Source organism: Malus sylvestris, chromosome 9 (genome assembly GCF_916048215.2).
Source record: "Malus sylvestris chromosome 9, drMalSylv7.2, whole genome shotgun sequence".
Lineage (NCBI taxonomy): Eukaryota > Viridiplantae > Streptophyta > Magnoliopsida > Rosales > Rosaceae > Malus > Malus sylvestris.
The window spans coordinates 32,495,571-32,516,510 of record NC_062268.1 but is presented as its reverse complement, the minus strand read 5'-3'; the positions used below and the strand labels follow the sequence as shown (position 1 = coordinate 32,516,510).

Below are 20,940 nucleotides of genomic sequence, written 5' to 3'. Positions count from 1 at the left end.
GGCTGAGTCCTAGTATTTGGAATAACGGGACCCCGAACGGCTCGTTTCTAACTATAACAACCATTAGTAATTCTCTAACCCTAATCCATTATCCATAGTCCTTTCCTTCTTGGACTTCAAACTAGACTCCCACCTGAGTCCTCGACTTGGGACTCACTCCCACCCACACTCTTCTCCCCCTCGACAATGACAACACTGCATATATAGTATTCACCCAGACAACCACAGCCGTCCCGACCACACGAGTCACAATATTACCTCACCATTGGAGAAGACAAAGATTGTGAGGCTCTAGGTCAAAGAAGAAGGAAGGGAACAACTCGGTTGCTGACCACCCAATACGATTCGAATCGGATGATTCCACTACGTTTTTAACTTAATCGACGATCTTATCACCACGATTCAAGATTAGACTCCAATGGACGACGACAAGTCCATCGAGTTCGCATGTCCTGAGAAAGAAGACTAAGGAAGACAATAACTTCAGGTGGGGAAAACTTCTTCTCCCATGACCGATTCTCTTTTGTGCTAAGGAAGACAACCTCAACAAGGTCGTCCCTTCTATGGTTGACAAAAAAAAAATGATATTGGTCCCGTGGACCCAGCCCATTTTGCCCTATTTCAAACGAGTCGGGTTAGATCCGGTTCCCAAATGCTAAAATCCTATTACTCGGCTCAGCCTGCCCCGTTACTATTTACAACAGGAAAGGTCCGATTCCTTTAAATTTGGGCCCGATTCAGCCCGTGCCCATCCCTAGCTAGAACTACTAGTCTGTGTTTGGTGTACTAAGGACTAATATTAATGAAACTCAATCAGACTAGTGTTCATTAAATACTTCACTATATGGTCTTAGCGAGACATCTCGAAAATAGAGGGCTGTTAAGAGAACTTCACCAAACCTTTCGCGTCTGCTTTGCACCTTATATGTAACCACAACTTATTGAAATCCTCTGCAACCACATCTTCTTGCTCGAAACACTTCTTAGATAGATCGAGTTTCGGGTCCTTGTCAATCTTGAGCTGTAAGATCCGAGCGACTAGAGAAAAGGGGAGGAAGGAGAAAGAGCTAGAGATTGGAATTGAAAATGGTGGCACCGAACAAGACAAAGAAGACCGATGAGAGAATCAAGATAGAGATAAACCGATGAGAGAATCAAGATAGAGATAAAGTGGGTGTTGGACAAGAAAATAGGGAGAGGGAAGAGACATGGAGAAAAATAGGGAAAGCCTTCGAAATAGAGATAAAGAGTTCTAGAAAAGGAAAAAGAAAACAAAAGAGAATTGCTTTTTATTATCATAATTATTAGTCTGACACTGCACTAAACGCTTCACTAAGTCAGTCCAACATGGTTTATTTTAAGCCAGTTCAGCTTAGTTCCTGAAGTCAGTCTAATGTGAGATAGTCTAGTTCAATAAACGCACCTTTATAGTGAGTCTATATCTAGCGCTCGTTGTTTCTCTTTGTAAAACCCTAGGTCTAATAACCCAAAATCGCCTCTTATTCATTCTACTAGCATCAGAGGCATCCCACTGCCCTTCTTACTAATCCTCCTCCAACATCCTCTTTCCTCCTAGTTCTCATCCCGCACTTACCCCCTCATACTCTTTGTTCTGAATTTTCCCGTTTTCCTGATTCCTTCTTCCCACTTTTATCCTGACACTTCTTCCTCTTTCTTTCTAAAAAGCTATTCCTTTCTCGTGCTCTGCTTTCAATCGTTTCTTCGTTTGACGTTTTAAGAGTCGATGACATCCATTCTTGGTGTTTTTCGGCAGTCTTACTGATTAATATTACTAGTTTCCCACTCTTTCAATCTACTTGTCGTCCTTTAACAAACCCAAACCTTAATTTTCACCCATCCCCTTCATCTACCTTCCATCCCTATAATGGATACCCACCCAAACCTATGCTACGACCCTCGAGCGAAAAACCGAAGATGGATGCCATATCCATTTTTGTCCTTCACTGCCCCGCCCCCAACGGGAATGTTGGAATTTTTCTCTCGAGGCCAAGTGTTATGCGGCTTAGCCAAAATAAGGTTATTTTACACATTTTATTTTTTTAAAATATTTTTTTTCTCCTTTATAATATCATAATATTAAAAAAAAAAAGAATGCTAAGAAAGGCATTACAAATACAAACAAATTAGGGTTTCCAAAAGTATCAGCCAAATCCTTTTTACCTTAGACAAGGATTGTCTGCCCTCCCACTTCCGGTGCCCTCCTGTTTTGTGTGGTCACGGTTAAGCCACGTTAACATTTTATATTGTTTTTTTATAGAGATAATAAGACAAAAATGAATAGTAATATAAAATGTTGACGTGACTTAACCGTGACCACACAAACAGGAGGGCACGGAAGGGCAGACAATCCTTGTCCTTTTACCTTTGCTGCTCTTTTGTTAGACGAGTATACGTGTGGTAAAAGACTTTTTTAATTTTATTATTTATTTCTTATTAAAGTCTACTTAAAAACAATGAATTTACTAACCATCTAGAAGCCTATTATGTGAGGTTTTTTATGCAAATGTTTTTTGTTTTTTTTTTGGAATTTCTAATAAAAGAAATCTTAGTGTATTTTTTTCTCAATTCGACACTCCGTACAAGTGTATTTTTTACTAATTATAAAAAATTTAAAATAAAAGTAAAATTTTTAGAATAATAATAACAAGTACTTAACATTTCTCTCTCTCTCTATATATATATATATATTAAGACCGAAAGAAGCAGCTATCAGGTGAACATTTGTCCATATATCTCGAACAACGTGGACCCCTCTGATTTGATTCTCCTCGCTACCCAAAACTTTATCAGAATCATAATTTTCTCTGAAACGGCAAAATTAGTAAAAATATAATTATTTGTTAAATCTCTTCCAGTACTTATTCAATTACAAAAATTACCAATTATTTTCCTTTTTTTTTTAAAAAAAAGGGAAAATTTTAATAATTTAAGATTCCTTCTACGTTCACAGCACCGAGAGACCGTACTATAAAAGGGAGCACACACCCATCTCCCTGTTTACTTCTCTTTGAATACATTCACTCACTGAAAGAGAGGAGATAGAGAGAAAGAGAGAGAGAGAGAGTCTTCGCTTCAAGTCTTTGTGTTTCTCCGCAACTATGTCGCTCGTCTCAGATCTCATCAACCTCGACCTCTCAGACAGCACTAAGAAGATCATCGCAGAGTACATATGGTCAGCCCCCTTATCCTCTTACTCTTTTAATCTTCTGTTTTTCCATACATGGACATGCTATACGTATTTCTGTGTATTTATACGCATTTTATACGTATGCAAATGGGTTTGCTTGTTTTGATGAGTACGTTAATGGGTTGGCTTTGGTTTTGTGTTTCGTTCTTGTGATCGACCGCTTGGAGGGTTGATTGTCAAATGGTAAAACTCTGTCTTCTGCTTTTCTGCAGAGAAATAACTCCTGTTTCTTTTTTGGTTTACTTTGCTTTCTGTTTTAATTTCTTGTTTTTCTACTTTGTTCGAGTAAACTTTTTATTCTTTGTTTGCTTTGATCTTGTTTAATTCGGTTGTTGAAGTTCCAAGGTTTTCTATTTTTTTCTAAAATTGACCAACTATTTATTCTTAGATGTGTATATGTATGCTTCCTGTTGAGTGTCACTATCTTTTTTAGTTTGGTTTTGTTAATCCTTCCCAACTTAATCATGTTATTTACTTGGGATTTACCTTCTTTGATTACTTTGCTCAATACTTATGAATTACTGGAACAGGATTGGTGGATCTGGAATGGATATCAGAAGCAAAGCAAGGGTAATTAATCTTCTCCTTCTCTTTGATCTTGTTATCTTGATTGGTTAAGTGTTATCTTGATTTGTTCTTAATTAATTTGTTGAAATAGTAATATTTGTTTTTGTCTGTATGTAGACTCTGCCAGGACCAGTGAGTGATCCTTCAAAGCTTCCCAAGTGGAATTATGATGGTTCCAGCACAAATCAAGCTCCTGGAGAAGATAGTGAGGTTATTTTATAGTAAGCTTTCTTTCTTTTTCTTTTTTTCTTTTAATTTTCTTGCCATTTTTTCTCTTAATAGTTGTATGTTTATATTGTTTAATCGCGGTTATTGGTTTTAATATGTCGTATTTTTATTGAAACGAATCAGCCCTCAAGCCATTTTCAAGGATCCATTCAGGAGAGGCAACAACATTTTGGTGAGTTATCGACGATCTCCTACCTTTTATAATCTTCAATCTTGTTATTTTCCCCCTTAATTCAGTTGAGATATGGTATGCTGTGAGCTATTGAACTTATCTGTGTTTCTCAATGATGATCAACTTAGGTGATATGCGATACCTACACACCCGCTGGGGAACCAATTCCAACTAACAAGAGGGCTGCAGCTGCAAAGATTTTCAGCCATCCTGATGTTGTTGCTGAAGTAACCTGGTATGGAATTGAACAGGAGTACACCCTGCTGCAGAAAGATGTCAAGTGGCCACTCGGCTGGCCCGTTGGTGGTTTCCCAGGCCCTCAGGTAATGGAACGCTCTGTTTTCTGAGGATTTCAGTCATATTTTATGCTCATAATAGTTTACCTAATTCCGACTTTGGAATTGCTAACTTCTAAGGATTCTCCGGACATATATTCTTATGTGATGGCAATTCTACTTTTTTACAAAAAACATAACTTGGTTATGTTGTTTATTGCTGAACAGGGACCGTACTATTGTGCGGCTGGCGCTGACAAGGCCTTCGGGCGCGACATTGTTGACGCACACTACAAGGCCTGCCTTTATGCTGGCATCAACATTAGTGGAATCAACGGTGAAGTGATGCCTGGCCAGGTAAAAGAATCAGATATATATTTTTTTTATCTTTCTTTAATGTCCTATCGTCTGCCCAAATGTTAAAAAGTATTTCTGAACGTTAATCAAATAATGCAGTGGGAATTTCAAGTTGGCCCTTCTGTCGGCATATCTGCTGGAGATGAACTGTGGGCTGCTCGTTATATTTTGGAGGTAACTTAGCATGCTTGATTGTATAATAAAATGCTGGTATTACTTGACGGTATTGGTCAATGAAGTTTTGTTTCTATGCGAACAGAGGATCACCGAGATTGCTGGGGTGGTTCTGTCATTTGATCCCAAGCCAATCCAGGGTGATTGGAACGGGGCTGGTGCTCACACAAACTACAGGTATAATGCCACTTATTCGTTGTTGAAGGATTTGCATCTGTTGATCAAACTATGTTACGGTTAGCATTGCTTTCTCATATGATGACGTTTGTAATGTTATGCTGTTTCAGCACCAAGTCCATGAGAGAAGATGGAGGCTATGAAGTTATCAAGAAGGCAATTGACAAGTTGGGACTCAGGCACAAGGAACACATTGCTGCCTATGGAGAAGGCAATGAGCGCCGTTTGACAGGAAGGCATGAAACTGCTGATATCAATACATTCAAATGGGGTGTTGCCAACCGCGGTGCTTCTATCCGTGTTGGTAGAGACACAGAACAAGCTGGCAAGGGCTATTTCGAGGACAGGAGGCCTGCATCGAACATGGATCCATACATTGTCACATCTATGATTGCAGAAACCACCCTTCTGTTGAAGGCATAAGCACACGCAGCCACACCTACACGCGTGCATTTATAAGTCTTGTGACAACGTAATCGTCTTTCATTGAGGTTGGAAATGTGATTTACCAGATCCTTTTGGATGGATCCTTGTGCGTCCTTAGCTTCAAACTAGAGTTGGCTTTGTCCTTTAAACTCTACTATGCTGTTTGCTTCATTGCCTCATCATTCTGCCCGTTGTGTTGAATAAGTTTCTTATATGAATAATATTTTTCAAAGGGCTGGTTGGTTTAAATGCCATTTCACTTGTAATTCTTGAAAATTGCAAGCCTCATCTTTTTTTTTTTTTTTAGCTGTTCTTGTTAATTGAGTGCATTATTAGCAATTGATAACCTTGGATACACCTTCTTGTTTAATCTTTGTCCCTTTTTTCATACATCTTCCTGTTTAATCTTGTTCGTTTACCAATTTAATTTAATCAATTCAATGACCAGAAATAAAGAAAAATGTAGAAAAAGAAAACAAAAGCTCGGCTATCATTTCCATCTTGACATTAATCTGTCATAGGGTAATTTTTCCACCTGTTAGGGGCCATAATGCCCTTGAATTTGGACCTTAATTACGATGGTGGCAATGTCAATGCAGCTTTTTACTCCATGTATTGAGGGTCAGCGACGGCATTGCCACCCACCATAACTATCACAATGTCCCCAAAATTCTTCTTCTGTTATAAATATTATGTGGATAGTCCACATGAATAGTTTGTTACTATTTATGCACAGTATTTTCACTATTCATTTGTGGAAAATTTGTAAAGTGAATAGTGCTTTATTTTGTTTATATAAAGGAAGAAGATGAGATGAGGAAGAGAGTTCACGGGAAAGAAAGAGAGGAAGGAAGGAAGAGGAAGAGAGAGAAGGAAGAGGAAGAGAGAAAATAGAGGAAGATAAGAGGAGATAATAGAGAGAGAGTTATTTTTGTACTCCTATTATTTCAAATTATAATGAAAGCACCACTGCTGCCCCGAGGACGTACTCCAGTCACACTGACTGTAGAGGAACCTCGTAAATTTTATGTCTTGTTTCATTTATTCCACTGCACCCACAGTCGATTTTACAACACGTTATCAGCACGAGAAGCTCTCATATCAGTGGAAAGCACAACGCCACAAATCCTGTTCACCTCCTTCAACTGGAATCTCATAGATAAGAAAAAAAAATTTCATTTCATCTTCAAATCTCAGTACAATTGATTTTCTTGAAGCAACTATATATATTGTTATATGACTGTATATCATCCTTTGCAGAAGCAAAAGAGTAAAAGACTCAAAATTTGTAAGAGAATTTGACAGCCATGTAAATAGCCTCGGAACTCCAACTTGCGGACCTCGGATTGAAATACTTTCTTCTTGAAAGTTGTTCTTCTACTCAGTATCTACAACATATCAAAATTTCAGAAAATGTTAACGGTGCGATCGTCGCAGATGTCTGAAATACCAAACCAGTTTCCAATTTCCGCAGAAAACTGGGCAGCCACCTTATGAGTACCAAAACTCCATTTCGGTAGCTCAAATCGAAATTGTTTCTTCACAAAAGTTGTTTGGTATCCTCTTATCCATATCATACTAAATTTTGAACTAAATCTAACGGTTTGATCTTCTCATAAGTTGCAGACACTCTTGACTCCAAAACTTATGGGAACCGTTTCGACTTTTTCTAAACTCACCGGAGGAGGAACACCAATTGGAACTTATTGTTACTATTATTTACTGAGTAACCAAAATGACTTCGAACTGTGAAATAATAATAAAAATAAAAGGGATGAAACAAAAGAAGTGGCAGACCAAGAAAATGAAAAAGCAAAACATGAGGACTTAATCATTGCATTTTCTGTTTTGGCATATTTATGTGCATGGTGTTGGTTTAAAGCCCATGTCACAAGTTCTATTTATTTAAAGCAATTTATTTATAGTGGGTAGAATTATTACCCTTTGTTTTAAAGCTTTGATATTTATGTGAATGATGCTGAATCAAAGCCCTTGTCACAAGCTTTATTTATTTTAAAGCAATTTATTTACCATGGACGGTTTTACCGCCTATTGCTTTAAGTTTTGATGGTGCTGAATTAAAGCCCTTGTCACAAGTTTTATTTACTTAAATGCAATTTATTCATTATGGCTGGAATTATTGTCTATTGTTTAATTTATTTATTGTACTTATCTTTTGTTACAATGAGTATAACAAGGACCCAGAGTTCCTTGATTAGATCAGAACCTGCAGTTTCTTGATCCTCATCACATAAAATGATAGGACCCGAAGTTCCATCATACAAAAAGATCAGGCATGAAGTCCTTTGATCCTGAAGATCAGGACATGAAATTCCTTGATGAGTACCGTAAGTTTAAAGTGCCGCAGTGCCTCAACTTAACCATAATAAAGGACATAAGAGTCTCGGTTCACAGACTATTAAACAAGGACCAGAAGTTCCTTATGTCTATACTTAAAATGGTTTAGCAGAAGCATTTATTAAGTGGGTGAAATTGATTACCAACGCTCTGCTCAAGAAAACGAAATTGCCAATTTTCTACATGGGAACATGTAAACTTTACATGATGCATTATTAATTCGGTTGAGACATATTATCAACCATCAATACTTCTAAGTACAACTCAGGTTTGGGAACCAACCAAACATTATACATTTACGAGTTTTTGGTTGTGTTATCTATGTGCCTGTAAGATTGCCACAACGTACTGAAATGAGGCATCATTGTAGATTAGGCATTGATGTTGAACACCATATATCATTCAATATTTGGAACCCTTGACTGAGGATATGTCTACCGCATGATTTGCGGACTATGATTTTGATAAGACAATTTTCCTGCCATTAGGGGGAGAAAATAATATCGTTCCAGAAGAACGATGAGAAAATATCATTCCAAAAGAATGATGAGAAAAGACCGTCCTAGAAGAACGAAGAGAATTTGTCTTATTTTGATTCACGAAACAAACAATGAGAAAATGAAATTGAAATAATTGAATGATGCAACGAAAGTGATGAAATCACATATACTTACTGCAAATGTGCCTACAAGAATTGATGTCCCTGTTGGACAAAATAATGAGACAGTAAATGATTTATCTATTGCACGCCTGAAGCGTGACAGATTTTTAGACTCAAAGGGTTCAGTTATTCGAAAGAAGAATAATATGGCACTACTGAACTATTGCATTCCCGAAGCATAACTGTTGCATGCCAGAAGCATGACAGTCGCCGCATGGATACACATCCCAGATAAGACAATCCACAGACATAGGACTATTGATGTCTCATGCATGTAGCATGATAGACGTATAGGTTTCAAAGACTCAACTCCCGGAAGTGGAGATTAAAATCCAAGCTCTATAATGCTCAAGAGGAGGTTATGATCCACATTCTCTAAATTATGACTATCCTGGAAGAGATAGCGTCATGCCCTTGAAGAGGCAATGGATATCCAAAGAAATGAAAAGTTTTTATGCATGCGCATGCACATGAGAATATGGGATCACAGATTGATGATAACCAATGGTAATTTTGGTTTTTACAAGTAGCTACTAAATTCATCAATGAGCTGTGTTAATATTGAGTCACGTTCTTTTGTTCGTCGACAAAAGAAAAATTATTGGCCAAAATGGAGAAAGGCAATTCCATTACAATTTTGTAAGAACGTGGACAAATGAATCTATATATATTTGAATACAATACAAATAGCCAAAAGATGTTGAACCAAGGAGGTTACATATCGGCATTTGTAATACACTCACATAATATGACACAAGGTTACTAATTGAAACCTGAAATTATACTCTTGTAAACGAGTTCATATAAATGGAGATTATCTACGAAGGGTTGTGAGTCGCCCACATCATATCTCCATAAGTAAATCCCTCAAGTATACATGGGAGCAAATTGCTATGTATAAATTCCAAAGGAAAATGTGTCATGAAGTGTAGAAAATCCTTGAAGGATTCAAATTGCTTGAAGTAAGCCCCTGAAGGGTAAAGCATAAAATATATACTCAATATCAATGGATGATATAAATTGCTTTAGTGAGTACTATCATTATGATATTCTTGCAACATACTAAAATCTCTTGCAAGAGTCAATGACATTAAATTAAAACTCTTGAAGAGTTGATGATATTAAATTGGGATTCCTGAAGAGTCTAGAAAAATTATAAAGTGTTGAAGGAATTATTGTCTCGAGCTGCAGATTGAACAATCTACCAACACGAATCTTATCCATGATATTTATGATATTAAAAGAACCATATGGATTGAAGATTATGAGTTTAATACTCATATGATGAAGACACTAAAAATAATCATTTATCTTCATGAGGGTAAAGATAAATTAATATTTGGTCAAGAAGTACCACATCTTAGTGAAGTATATGCTTTATTGTATTTGGCACAATACATTGAATGAAATAAAGTTTATTTATTAACATCTCCAAGAAATTACAGATATATACATACACATGAGTTAAAACAAACAAACAGGATGAAGCCTTCACAAAGGTTGCTCATGTGAAGCCTCAGTACTCGGAAGCACCCCAGAAGGGGGAGGCACTGGAGATTGATCATGTGGCACCTCAGTACTTAGCAAAACACCATAAGGGGAAAACATCAGTTGCTTTCGGAATCTAGCAACGAACCTCTGGTGATCACTTTGAATCCGACTTTCGGATTCCTGCAGTTGGACGAGCTTTCTTTTCATGCTCGTAGAGTAATTATTTGCAAGCATGTGTAACACCCTATTCTCGTGCTTGAGCCCTCTGATCTCTTGTTTAAGACTTGCCACCTTCGCCATCAATGATTCAACTTGGCGAGTTTGAGCAAGTAGGCGTTGGCCCATATTGGACACAGAGCCAGCACACTGAACACTGAGAGCCAAGGAGTCTTGAACGGCCGACTCTTCAGACCGTTCTGAAAGGATCTTGTTATCCCTTGGAGTGAGAAGATTCCTAACTACCACAGTAGCGGTTATGTTATTCTTCATCACAGAGTCCCCAACCGTAAGAGGACCATTAGAAGATAAGAAGGACGGGCACCATATATTATCATGACGCTGCTCGTCTGTATCACTCCTAAGACTCAAATCTAAGTAAATGTTAGATGGGCAAGTCATTTTTCAGAAATGATGAAGGAAAAACAGAGGTCAAATAAAATTTCAGAAGTGCAAGATAGAAGAAATTTCTACAGGCAGCAACTTTCTGAGCATACTCTTGAACACAATTGATGTCTCTATAAAAGAAGAGGCAGCAGAGCCACTTGTTCAAAGATCGAAGAGGCACCGCTCTCCGAATTTCAAAAGCCAGATTTTCCTGAATAAAGTTCGTTGGCATTTTTCAGATGTCACGTGCAATTTTGTCAAAGATCTCTGATAAAGTTGAAAACGCGTAAATCTTACTGTTCTATTTACACCACAGTTGCTGACAAGAGTAAAAGCACAGCACCACACTTGCTATTGAGAAATCTCTATATATGTCGACCTCTGTTCTCCATAACAAAGCAGACCCGCAACACTGCAAGAATACCTAACTCTTCCTCATCTCCGAGAATGCATCTTCAACATAGCATTTCGAAATACTCAGTTTTCTTCCTCTCCGAGAATACCTCTTCAAACATATCACACCAGAGTAAGATTATCACATATCTTCAGGGACCAGAGCAAGATTATCTCATATCATGCAATCTCCCTGTCCTTTCCTTTGTCCTTGTTCTTGCCTGCGAAGACAAGGATAAAGAAAGCAATATGTCGGAACCTCCACTCAAACTCCCGGTAAGGAACCGACTGCCTGGAACCTTTCCTGATTGCTTACCTAGTGTTGCTCTCGAGTAGTCATCTTCAACGGTTGGAGCTGGGTCTCCAGTCACCAAGAAGTGATGAACCATCCAAATGCAAGGGTTGCACTCCACTCCGGCATCAAAGGGCAAATACTGTCGGAGAAGATGCCACACATGCATGGGGGAAAAGCAGGGAAAATACTACTTAAGCAAGGGGAGCAAGTACGGAAAGTGAAAATGATACATTGAAGCATGTTGAGACAAGCGCAACAAACGCGTGCTGATTCATCCCTGACAAAACTGAAGATCACTTGCCACATGAAGCTCCTCATGGTCCAATTTCATTCAAGATCAAGCCTCGAAGGTCCTTGAAGAAATCACAAGTCCGATTCAAGATCAAGTGTTCACTACTCTTGAATCAAATTCCGCTCCAGATAAAAGGAGTAAATTCAGACATTTGGATGCTAGTCTAGCAGAAAGTCCTACAACCCAGTTCAAGAAAAAGCCTGTGGAAAGTTAACAACAAGTAAAGCAACTCTTTCAGCAACTCTTTCAGCAACTCTTCTTACTAAGAGACTAAAGCAGAACGATCAACGATCAACCTAAATGATTTGAAATCAGGGGGAGATACTCATCAGGGGGAGCATTCAAAACAGATCAAGATTTTAACGAGTCAATCGAAGACTTGTGGCCATCCAAGGGGGAGTTATAAATATTATGTGGATGGTCCACATGAATAGTTTGTTACTATTTATGCACAGTATTTTCACTATTCATTTGTGGAAAATTTGTAAAGTGAATAGTGCTTTATTTTGTTTATATAAAGGAAGAAGATGAGATGAGGAAGAGAGTTCACGGGAAAGAAAGAGAGGAAGGAAGGAAGAGGAAGAGAGAAGGAAGAGGAAGAGAGAAAATAGAGGAAGATAAGATGAGATAATAGAGAGAGTTATCTTTGTACTCCTATTATTTCAAATTATAATGAAAGCACCACTGCTGCCCCGAGGACGTACTCCAGTCACACTGACTGTAGAGGAACCTCGTAAATTTTGTGTCTTGTTTCATTTATTCCACTGCACCCACAGTCGATTTTACAACATCTTCAAATATTTTTATTTTCTCTAGTTTGTTCAAACCTTGTCGTTTGTACAAAAGTGGCCATTGATTGTTTGGTAGCCATGCCCCCAAATCTTAGGATGTTGAGAAGGGAGGTTGTTCAACCATTTTGGGGTAGCTTACACCCCTTCATTCATAGCAGAGGTGCCCCCTTTGGCAAACTATCCAACGACATTTAATCAGTGTTGTGTCATTTGACACGGTTCACTATAATTTCGGATTAGCTAGTGTTTGACAAAACACAAAATGAAATTATGCAAACATTATTTGCTATCACAAATTGCCACTCTACATGTCAAAATTGTGCGTTAAAGTAAACTTCCTAAACTCCTACTTTTCCGTTGCTTATTTGGGATACGCAACAAACTTCTTACACACTAAAGTGGTGATGACATGTTACACCTTCATCCATTTATTTTTTCAAAACTTAAAGAGCGCAATTTCTTCTTTGCCTTGTAGGTTTAAAGATCAGAACAATTTATCTCTAGGTTAAGGATCACCGCTGCAAATTAGAAATTGTTTAACCACTTAATTACCATTTATCATATTCATTTCGTTTGTATTGGGCAGTATGTTTACAGAGATCTGATGATAAAAAAGTTTCAATTTTAGAGGGCCTTATATTCATACCTACACATTTCACTCAAGGTATATAGCCAAAGATCTTTTGTAGATTGCTTCACGCATGCTCAAAAAACTCCTCACAACTGTTTACAGCCTTAAGTATCTTATAGTCTCTCTCGCTGCGAGAGTATATGATTGACGAGCATTTTGCTCGAATTCAGTCTCCATCAGTAGCTAATTAATTATTTGTTTTTCAGGCCAAATCCGAGTAGAAAGATCGTCAATCACATTAAAACTCATTTCAAAAACAGTAAAACTGACTAACAGAAATTTGAAAAAGATCAAAACACTTTCGAATCATCATTTTTTAATCTCTTTATGACAAATCCTTACAATCTATGGATGCCGGTTGTCTTTGTATTATATTGACGAGAAAGTAAAATAAAATCATCATTTATACAACAACCTGCATTGAAGGAATACATGTGGTGGTATAGCTGTAGACAGTTCAACCAACGACCATACCAATCAAAATTTAATATATTCCAACTGATCACAAAGCCTCCGCGGCCGAAAGTTCGCCGCCTTAACCACCGGTACCGGTACGTACATATACACCCTTTTCTGGCCGCCGACGACTAACCACGAAAGCTTGTGTGTTAAGAACATCTTCACTATTGCCACACATCGCCGCATGCCTATGCCAAAACCCTCCTCTAACGTTCTTCTTTTTCTTCCTCCGATTCGCGTTACCATCCATGAGCGGCAAACTTTCTTGTTGACGAACGTCTTCGTGGACTTGTAGCTCCACTGGTAAAGAGGATTTATCTCTGTATTCGAGATCAGAGTACGAACCTCTCCCGCCCTCTTTCGTGTTCTTTGTACCAAGAACATCTCCAACTAGAAAACCCTTGTGAACTTTGTCTCTGTCACCACTGAACTCTATAAGTTGATCCAATTTCCGAGAAATACTTTCAATTTCATATGTATCAAGAAGCGAGTTACTAGATGTAGTAACGCTTGGAGATTCTAACTTGACAAATTCCGTGCCTTCTTTACTAGTAATATTGGCTATATTTTCCATAGCTTCTAGCTTGTACCTGGACGGTTTATATGGAGCGTGACAAGTCCTCCTTAAATCGAATTCCGGCACGGTCGACTTGCTGTCGGAACACGAACCGCGCTCGAACCAGGCCCATGCAGCTGCCTTTACTACTGCCAATTCATCGATGTCGTTGAAGCTTCCCCTCGGCTCTCTCCTCTGCATGATGAATTTATAATACTGAGTTTTTGTAGCTTTATAGAGTTAATTAAAATAGTTAGGGAGAATAAAGATGTTCAGATAAATTAATAGCATAGAAAATTAACGGAGTTTTGGAATTTGTGGGAAAATGAAGTTCCACGTTACAAGGAAAGCATATTTGTTGTTTGTATTTAACTTTTTGTAAACTAGTCTCTATCATTTCCACCCCTAAAATAAATGGTATAAATTTTCTCACGGAAAAACAACTTATATGATACAGACATATTATTATATGGCGTTTTGTGCTAATATGGAGACAAAACAACTTATACATGTCTTTATAGAAGACGTCACTGTGTCATATATTTGAGTCATTCTCATTGGATGCAATTTGGTCCTGCAGCAGCTACCATTATCAGAATTGAATAAAAACATTCAATAGAAATGGGCATTTGGGTCCACTAGAAAGGTTAATGTTAGGTACAAATTATGGTTGTAGTGAATGTTACGTACTACTTGTTTTCATGGGGAAGGTGAATATCCTTTTTGGTCTTTTTGGTTAACGATGGGGCTAAAGGCTGAACCTTAAGAAAATAAAATAAAACATGCCTAGAAGTAAGGATTTTTAGTAAATGCAATAAATTAGAAAATGAGTCAGTTTACTTTGGTGAGATTTAATACAAGAACGAAAGAAACAATGTCTTTCGAAACACTTTTTTTTATTTCGTCTCAAAATTATTACCAGTATCAATTGATTCAACAATTGGATTTGAAGTTATCGTATTATTAGTCTAGGACTAGGATAGAAATAAAGCATTGGGTCGAACTTATCGGGGCTTCGGTCGTTGGCTCCCCTGTCATTAGGTCACCATCCCAAGAATTTTTTCGATTTCTTTCGAAAGCAGATGTTTATTCGTCCAAATGAACAAGTTGTTAGCGTATCCTTACATTAGAAAGAAAACAGTATTATAAGCTCATGATTACCATTCAATTGTCATGGTTGAAGCTCCATCAACGTGTATTATTGTGCATGAAGTTTCCAATTTCTCAATTTTATTTTTGTTTGGCTGAAAAAAGAAACCTTAAAACTTAACATCCCTAGGACAACATAGTTGAACTCCACACTACAGAATTAACTGAAGAATTATTAGGGAGAAAAATCTTTCAGAGTAAATAGTAGGCCGATCGTTGTCCCTACAAATATGTACTCCACAAGAAATCTACGACGAATGAGTATCAAATTTATCATTTGGGAGAGAGGTTGTAGTTTTTACAACATTACGGAGAGAAGTACCAATAATCTCTCAGAACCCCCACATAAATGGTAGAATATGGTGAGAAGTTCAGCACCAATTATTTCCTTTTGTTGATACAATGATACATATTTACACTAAGGAAGGACAAATAAATAATGGTATCAAACTTCAATTTACAAGATTCGAATATAAGATTTTTTACTTTAAGGTGAAGAGCAATAAATTAGATCATAGTGTAGACATCGAAATTTCAGTGAAATTAAATATTCACCAATGCATTAAATTTTGGCATGCGAGTGCTTATGTGGCATGTACTATGTGTCTCACAAATTGTACACATGGCACGTGATTCATCAAATCCGACGAGTCATCAAGAAGGATAAGTGTCAACACTTGGCATAAGGGACTTATTTGATTTTAATTTAATTAAATCAAATGTTAATTGACGGAGTCAAATCACGAACCGGCTCACAAATCGAGTATTGGTTCTTTCGTCAATTAATCAAGCCCACAATCAAGGCCAAATCCATCTGTAGTCAAGGCTTGAAGAGTCTATAATTAAGAGGCTTCAAGATAAAGAAAAGAGGATCCATAAATCATTCAAGCATCCAAACGTTGCTAAAGTTCAAGCACCCAAATCCCCAATCACTTAAAAGAATTCAGAAAGCTCTCTGCGTTCTTCACCAAACCTTCGAAGAATCACCAAGCACTACTACCCGTGCCGATCCTTAATTGTCAAGAGCTAAAACTTTGCAGCATCCATCCATCCAAGATCAAGTCATCGCAACCCTTGGATCAACAACACTACACTCCTTACATTTCGGAACATTTTTAAAAACATTTAACAACATAAAACTTAAACGCCTACTCCATGCTTCTTTTGGCCCAAAGATGTGTAACAAGATCCTGTTGTAGGTACTTGTTTGTGGCACGGGAGCGTATCATTCTATAGAGCCTTATGTACTCATTTATAGAGATACTACCAGTTCTTGGATTGAAAGGCAAATTAGGCCCATCATATATTTTTGCACAAGCCCTTCTTGACCTATTTGGATCTTCTTGGTTGTCATCGGATTCTCCATCAATATACCCATCTCGCTCATCCTCCACTATCATATTGTGTAATATGATGCAAGACATATGGAGTCTAAATTTTCTCGACTCCACCTTCTTGCCGATTCGCTGATGATCTTCCACCTTGCTTGTAGAATAACGAAAGCTCTCTCAACATCTTTCTAGTATGCATCTTGGTGTAAGGTAAACAACTTTTTCGCGTCATTCCTAGGGTTTGGAATTGATTGGATAAGTGTTGCCCACTTTGGGTAAATGCCATCAGCCAAGTAATACCCTATATTGTATTGACGGCCGTTGATGTAGTAGTCAAGTTGAGGTGCTTTATCTTCTGTCAGGCATTTGAAGAGGGGTGAACGCCCAAGAACTGTAATGTCATTTTGGGATCCAGGGACTCCAAAGAAAGCATGCTAGATCCATGTGTCATATGAGGCAACCGCATCTAACAAAACAATTGACTTTCTCGACCTTTCGCTAAAGCCTCTTTGCCATCTAGTGGGACAGTTCTTCCAATCCCAATGCATGCAGTCTAATGACCCTATCATGCCCGGAAACCCACAGCCTTTAGCTTTGCGAAGGAATCGATTCAGATATTCTTGATTTGACTCGCAGAGGTACTCGTCTTTGTAAACATGAACAATTGTGTCACATAAATGTTCAAGAGTATCAAGGCATGTAGACTCAGACATACCATGGGTTTCATCTATTGAATCAGCTAGGGAGCCAGGCCATCATTCAGAGTGCAACAATAACCTTCTGATGAGGTGAGAAACCAGGGCGGCCTGCTTTGTCCTGCTTTTGTCGAAAGTATGGATTGACTTGTTGGACATCATGAAGTAAATGCTCGAAGACATGATGCCTCATGCCTCATTTGGAAGCGACATCTGAAATAATCTTCTGTGTACACCGAGTTGAGGTTGAAGTAGTTGTTCATCAGATTGGCATGCGTCATCATTCTTTCTCGTGGTTTGTAAAAGTGACTAGCAACAGAGCCACTCCATTGAGGTTGTTCCTTAGTTGGCTGACACACCATGTCCGCAGCCATGGCTGCTGCTCTGTTTTGTTTGTTACGCCTTACTTGAACTTCTTCATCAGACTTTTCATCTTCTCGTCTCATTTGCGCTCATTTTTCTTCCAATTTGGAATTGGATGAGGGCCCCCAATTGGAATCCAAAAAGGATCTAAAGTTGGAATTTATTGTAAACTTGAATTGAAAGAGATTGAATTCAAAGTTGTGTGAATTATAGCCCAATATCCACCATATTTATAGCAAAAAAAAAAAAAAATTCAAATCCAACGGCTAGCTAACGTCACTTAGCCGTTGGATTTGAATTTAAGTTGTAATTTTTAAATAATAAATTATATTTGGCCCTATGGCCTTTTGGCCTTCGGTTGGAGACGATTTTTTGTGATAGGGCTAAAACAAGCCCTATGGCCCTCGGTTGGAGATGGAAGCAATTATAGCCTTATACTGGTCATTAAAATATTAATTTATTGGAGGGTCATGTGGCTAAAATGAGCCCTCTGGCCGGCCCTCGGTTGGAGATGGCCTTAGGAAAGCAGTGTTGTGGAAAGCGAAGACGAAGGCGAAGATGCGGTTTCAAGTGCGATATAAACATGGTACAATTGAATTTTGTACAATGGAAGCCTTGATACACTCTTAGAAAGGTACCACTTAACATTGCAAACCATACAAGTCCAATGCTTCTTTGGAGCACAATTACTTGCAGTTACAAACAATCTTTTTTCTTTTGGGTAAATTACACAAAACCACCTTAATTATGAGTTGCATAACAACCTTATACCTCATGTTTTAAACATTTCAATGTCATACCTCATATTATGAATTTATTACAATGTCATACCTCCGTTAACTTTTCTGTTAAATGTTGACGTGGCAAGAGTGGAACCCACTCATTCGTCTACTGAAATAAAAAATGAATGAATGAATTAATAATAAATTATTGTTATTTATTTAACAATTAAATTTAATTAAAAAAAATTGTGGGCCCCCCATCCCCAATCTCTCTCTTTCTCCCTTAAAATCTCTTTTCTCTACCAACTATCACCGTCTCTTTCTTCTCTATGTTCACAGAGAAGCCGACCCCCAAAGAACAGCCACGTTCCAGACCACATCCACAACCGTGTCACTCTCTCTTCTTTTCTCCCTCAACGCTCAACTCCCAACTTTCTCTAACCTCTCACTCTGTACACTAACACAAATGGATGCTGCCACCACCTCACGATTTTTCGATGAAAAATATGTCAATTACTCGTCGGATTGGACAAGACTAAGGCCACATATCACTTCCCCTTCATCTTGAGGTTAGGATTCGAGCACGGGAGGCTCGAATTTGCCTCAATTTCGCGAGAAACCACAAGCCCAGTTTTGGGCTAACAAGCTCAGGCCATTATCCGGCCACAACTTGGCCTAAAAATGGTATATTTCTATTCCTTGTTTTGTGATCTCCGTTTTGAGATAAATTTCGTGTGTTTTGGTAAAGGTTGGAGGTTGAATGAAGCATAGGCTGCAGCAGTGCAACATGCGGTTACAACAGTGCAACTTGTGGCTGAGGGATGAAGAAAGAGACGCAAGTTAAGAGATAAGGGAGAGCTTGACGGAGAAAAATATAGATTGGGTGTGGGGGCCACAAAATTATTATTTCTATTAAATTAATTGTTAAACAAACATGGGGTCCACAAAATTATTTGTTTTTAATGAAATTTAATTGTTAAATAAATAAGAATAATTTATTATTAATTAATTAATTATTTATTTCAGTTAACGAATGAGTGGGCTCCAGTCCTACCACTTCAGCATTTAACAGAAAAGTTGATGGAGGTATGACATTGCGACAAAGTTATAAGATGATGTATAACATTTCAATGTTCAAAATATGGAGTATGAGATTATATGCGACTCATAGTTGAGGTGGTTTTATGTAATTTATCCTTTTTCTTTTGTATTTTAAATAATATTTACTTCTCTTTGTTTAAGATCAGCAAATTATTTCACATTTGACATAGGTGGTAATGCATATTTTATTTCTAATATATGTCAATGGAAACAATTTTTCACTCTAACTAATAGGGGTGACCATTGGGTGGGTTGGTCAGGTTGGACTTCATCTCTTTGCCCAGCTCAATAGGCTCGGGTTGTCAGTATTATAACCCCTTTTACACAAGAAAATAGGCAAACCAACCCACCCAAACCATTTTAGGATGGGTTGGGCTGGATGGTTTTCATGGGTTGGATTTATTATTTTTTCTCTTATTCCTAAAATGAGTATAGCGACAAATAAATAAACAAGTGAATTTGATGCCGTTGACTCAATCCTAAGAGCAGCTCTAGCGTTGCAAAGGCCCCCTTGGGCAACTCACTATTGAATAGCCTCAAGTGAACTGTAACTACCTTCACTGAACAGTAATTGTCTTTTGCATCTCCACCCTTAAACTGAATAGTCATGGCAATAGGCAATAAAATATTAGTATTTTTTATTTTATAAAATAATAAAAAATAATTTTATTTGTAATTTCAGATATGATTTTCAATCGGTCTTGTTGTACTACGTGTCATTAAATAAGAAATTACAATCCAAAGTATTTGAGAAAATATAAAATTATGGTGTAAGTTGGAAGATAATGATACCATATTTATAGAAAAACTAAATCAAATTTTTTCTTGGATTTTTTTTATTTTTTTGGGATTTTTTAATTATTTTATTTTTTTAATTAATTTTTTACTTTTTTTATTAATTTTTTTTACTTTTTTTTATTAATTTTATATCGTGGCTGACATCAACCCTGCATCACATTCCCCTCGGGCTCTCGTGCCACCAATTCGCGCCGGGCCTCTCACTCGGGCCCCTTCCCTCCCCAGTCGCTCACATGGGCTGGAGGTTGTTGCTGGGACGTGTGGGTCATTCCCGTCACCTGTCCATTGGGTTCCAGCATACGTTGGAGCTGCTCTAATATTGATAATTTTAAACCTTCCATTCAAAAAATATTTTGTGACCTCAAAGGCTCAAACAAATTACTCCGAGTTAAATAGCAATTTATTCCTTTCCTTGTACAATTGATATACAGTAAGTAGCATGCATGCACCAACCAATGGTTGATTTGGTAGTACTAAAATAAATTTTATAACCTCAAACAAATTACCTAATTAAATTCCAATTTTATCTCCTTTCCTTTCTCACTACAATTAACGCAAAATTGTGTGCTGGCCCAACCCATTTTCCTAGTTACCAAATCTAGACCCGGCCCGTTTTCAAATTGGAAAATCTGCTTTTCAAAATTCACTCCGTCCAAAACACTAGGAT

General features: G+C 37.7%; 2 protein-coding genes across 2 annotated transcripts; one reads left to right on the top strand and one right to left on the bottom strand.

Moving 5' to 3' along the window:
* The first annotated feature begins 3,010 nt into the window (after positions 1 to 3,010).
* LOC126582344 (glutamine synthetase cytosolic isozyme-like) lies at positions 3,011 to 5,816 on the top strand. The gene is made up of 9 exons (XM_050246469.1): positions 3,011 to 3,193; positions 3,739 to 3,778; positions 3,893 to 3,996; positions 4,127 to 4,175; positions 4,304 to 4,498; positions 4,679 to 4,807; positions 4,907 to 4,981; positions 5,067 to 5,158; positions 5,269 to 5,816. Exons 1-9 carry the CDS (start codon positions 3,120 to 3,122, stop codon positions 5,579 to 5,581), a joined length of 1,071 nt encoding a protein of 356 aa, XP_050102426.1. The 5' UTR covers positions 3,011 to 3,119; the 3' UTR covers positions 5,582 to 5,816.
* Positions 5,817 to 13,398: 7,582 nt separating this feature from the next.
* LOC126634276 (uncharacterized) lies at positions 13,399 to 14,492 on the bottom strand. Its single transcript, XM_050304783.1, has one exon. The coding sequence runs from the start codon at positions 14,313 to 14,315 to the stop codon at positions 13,635 to 13,637; it is 681 nt and encodes a 226-aa protein (XP_050160740.1). The 5' UTR covers positions 14,316 to 14,492; the 3' UTR covers positions 13,399 to 13,634.
* Positions 14,493 to 20,940: the final 6,448 nt, after the last annotated feature.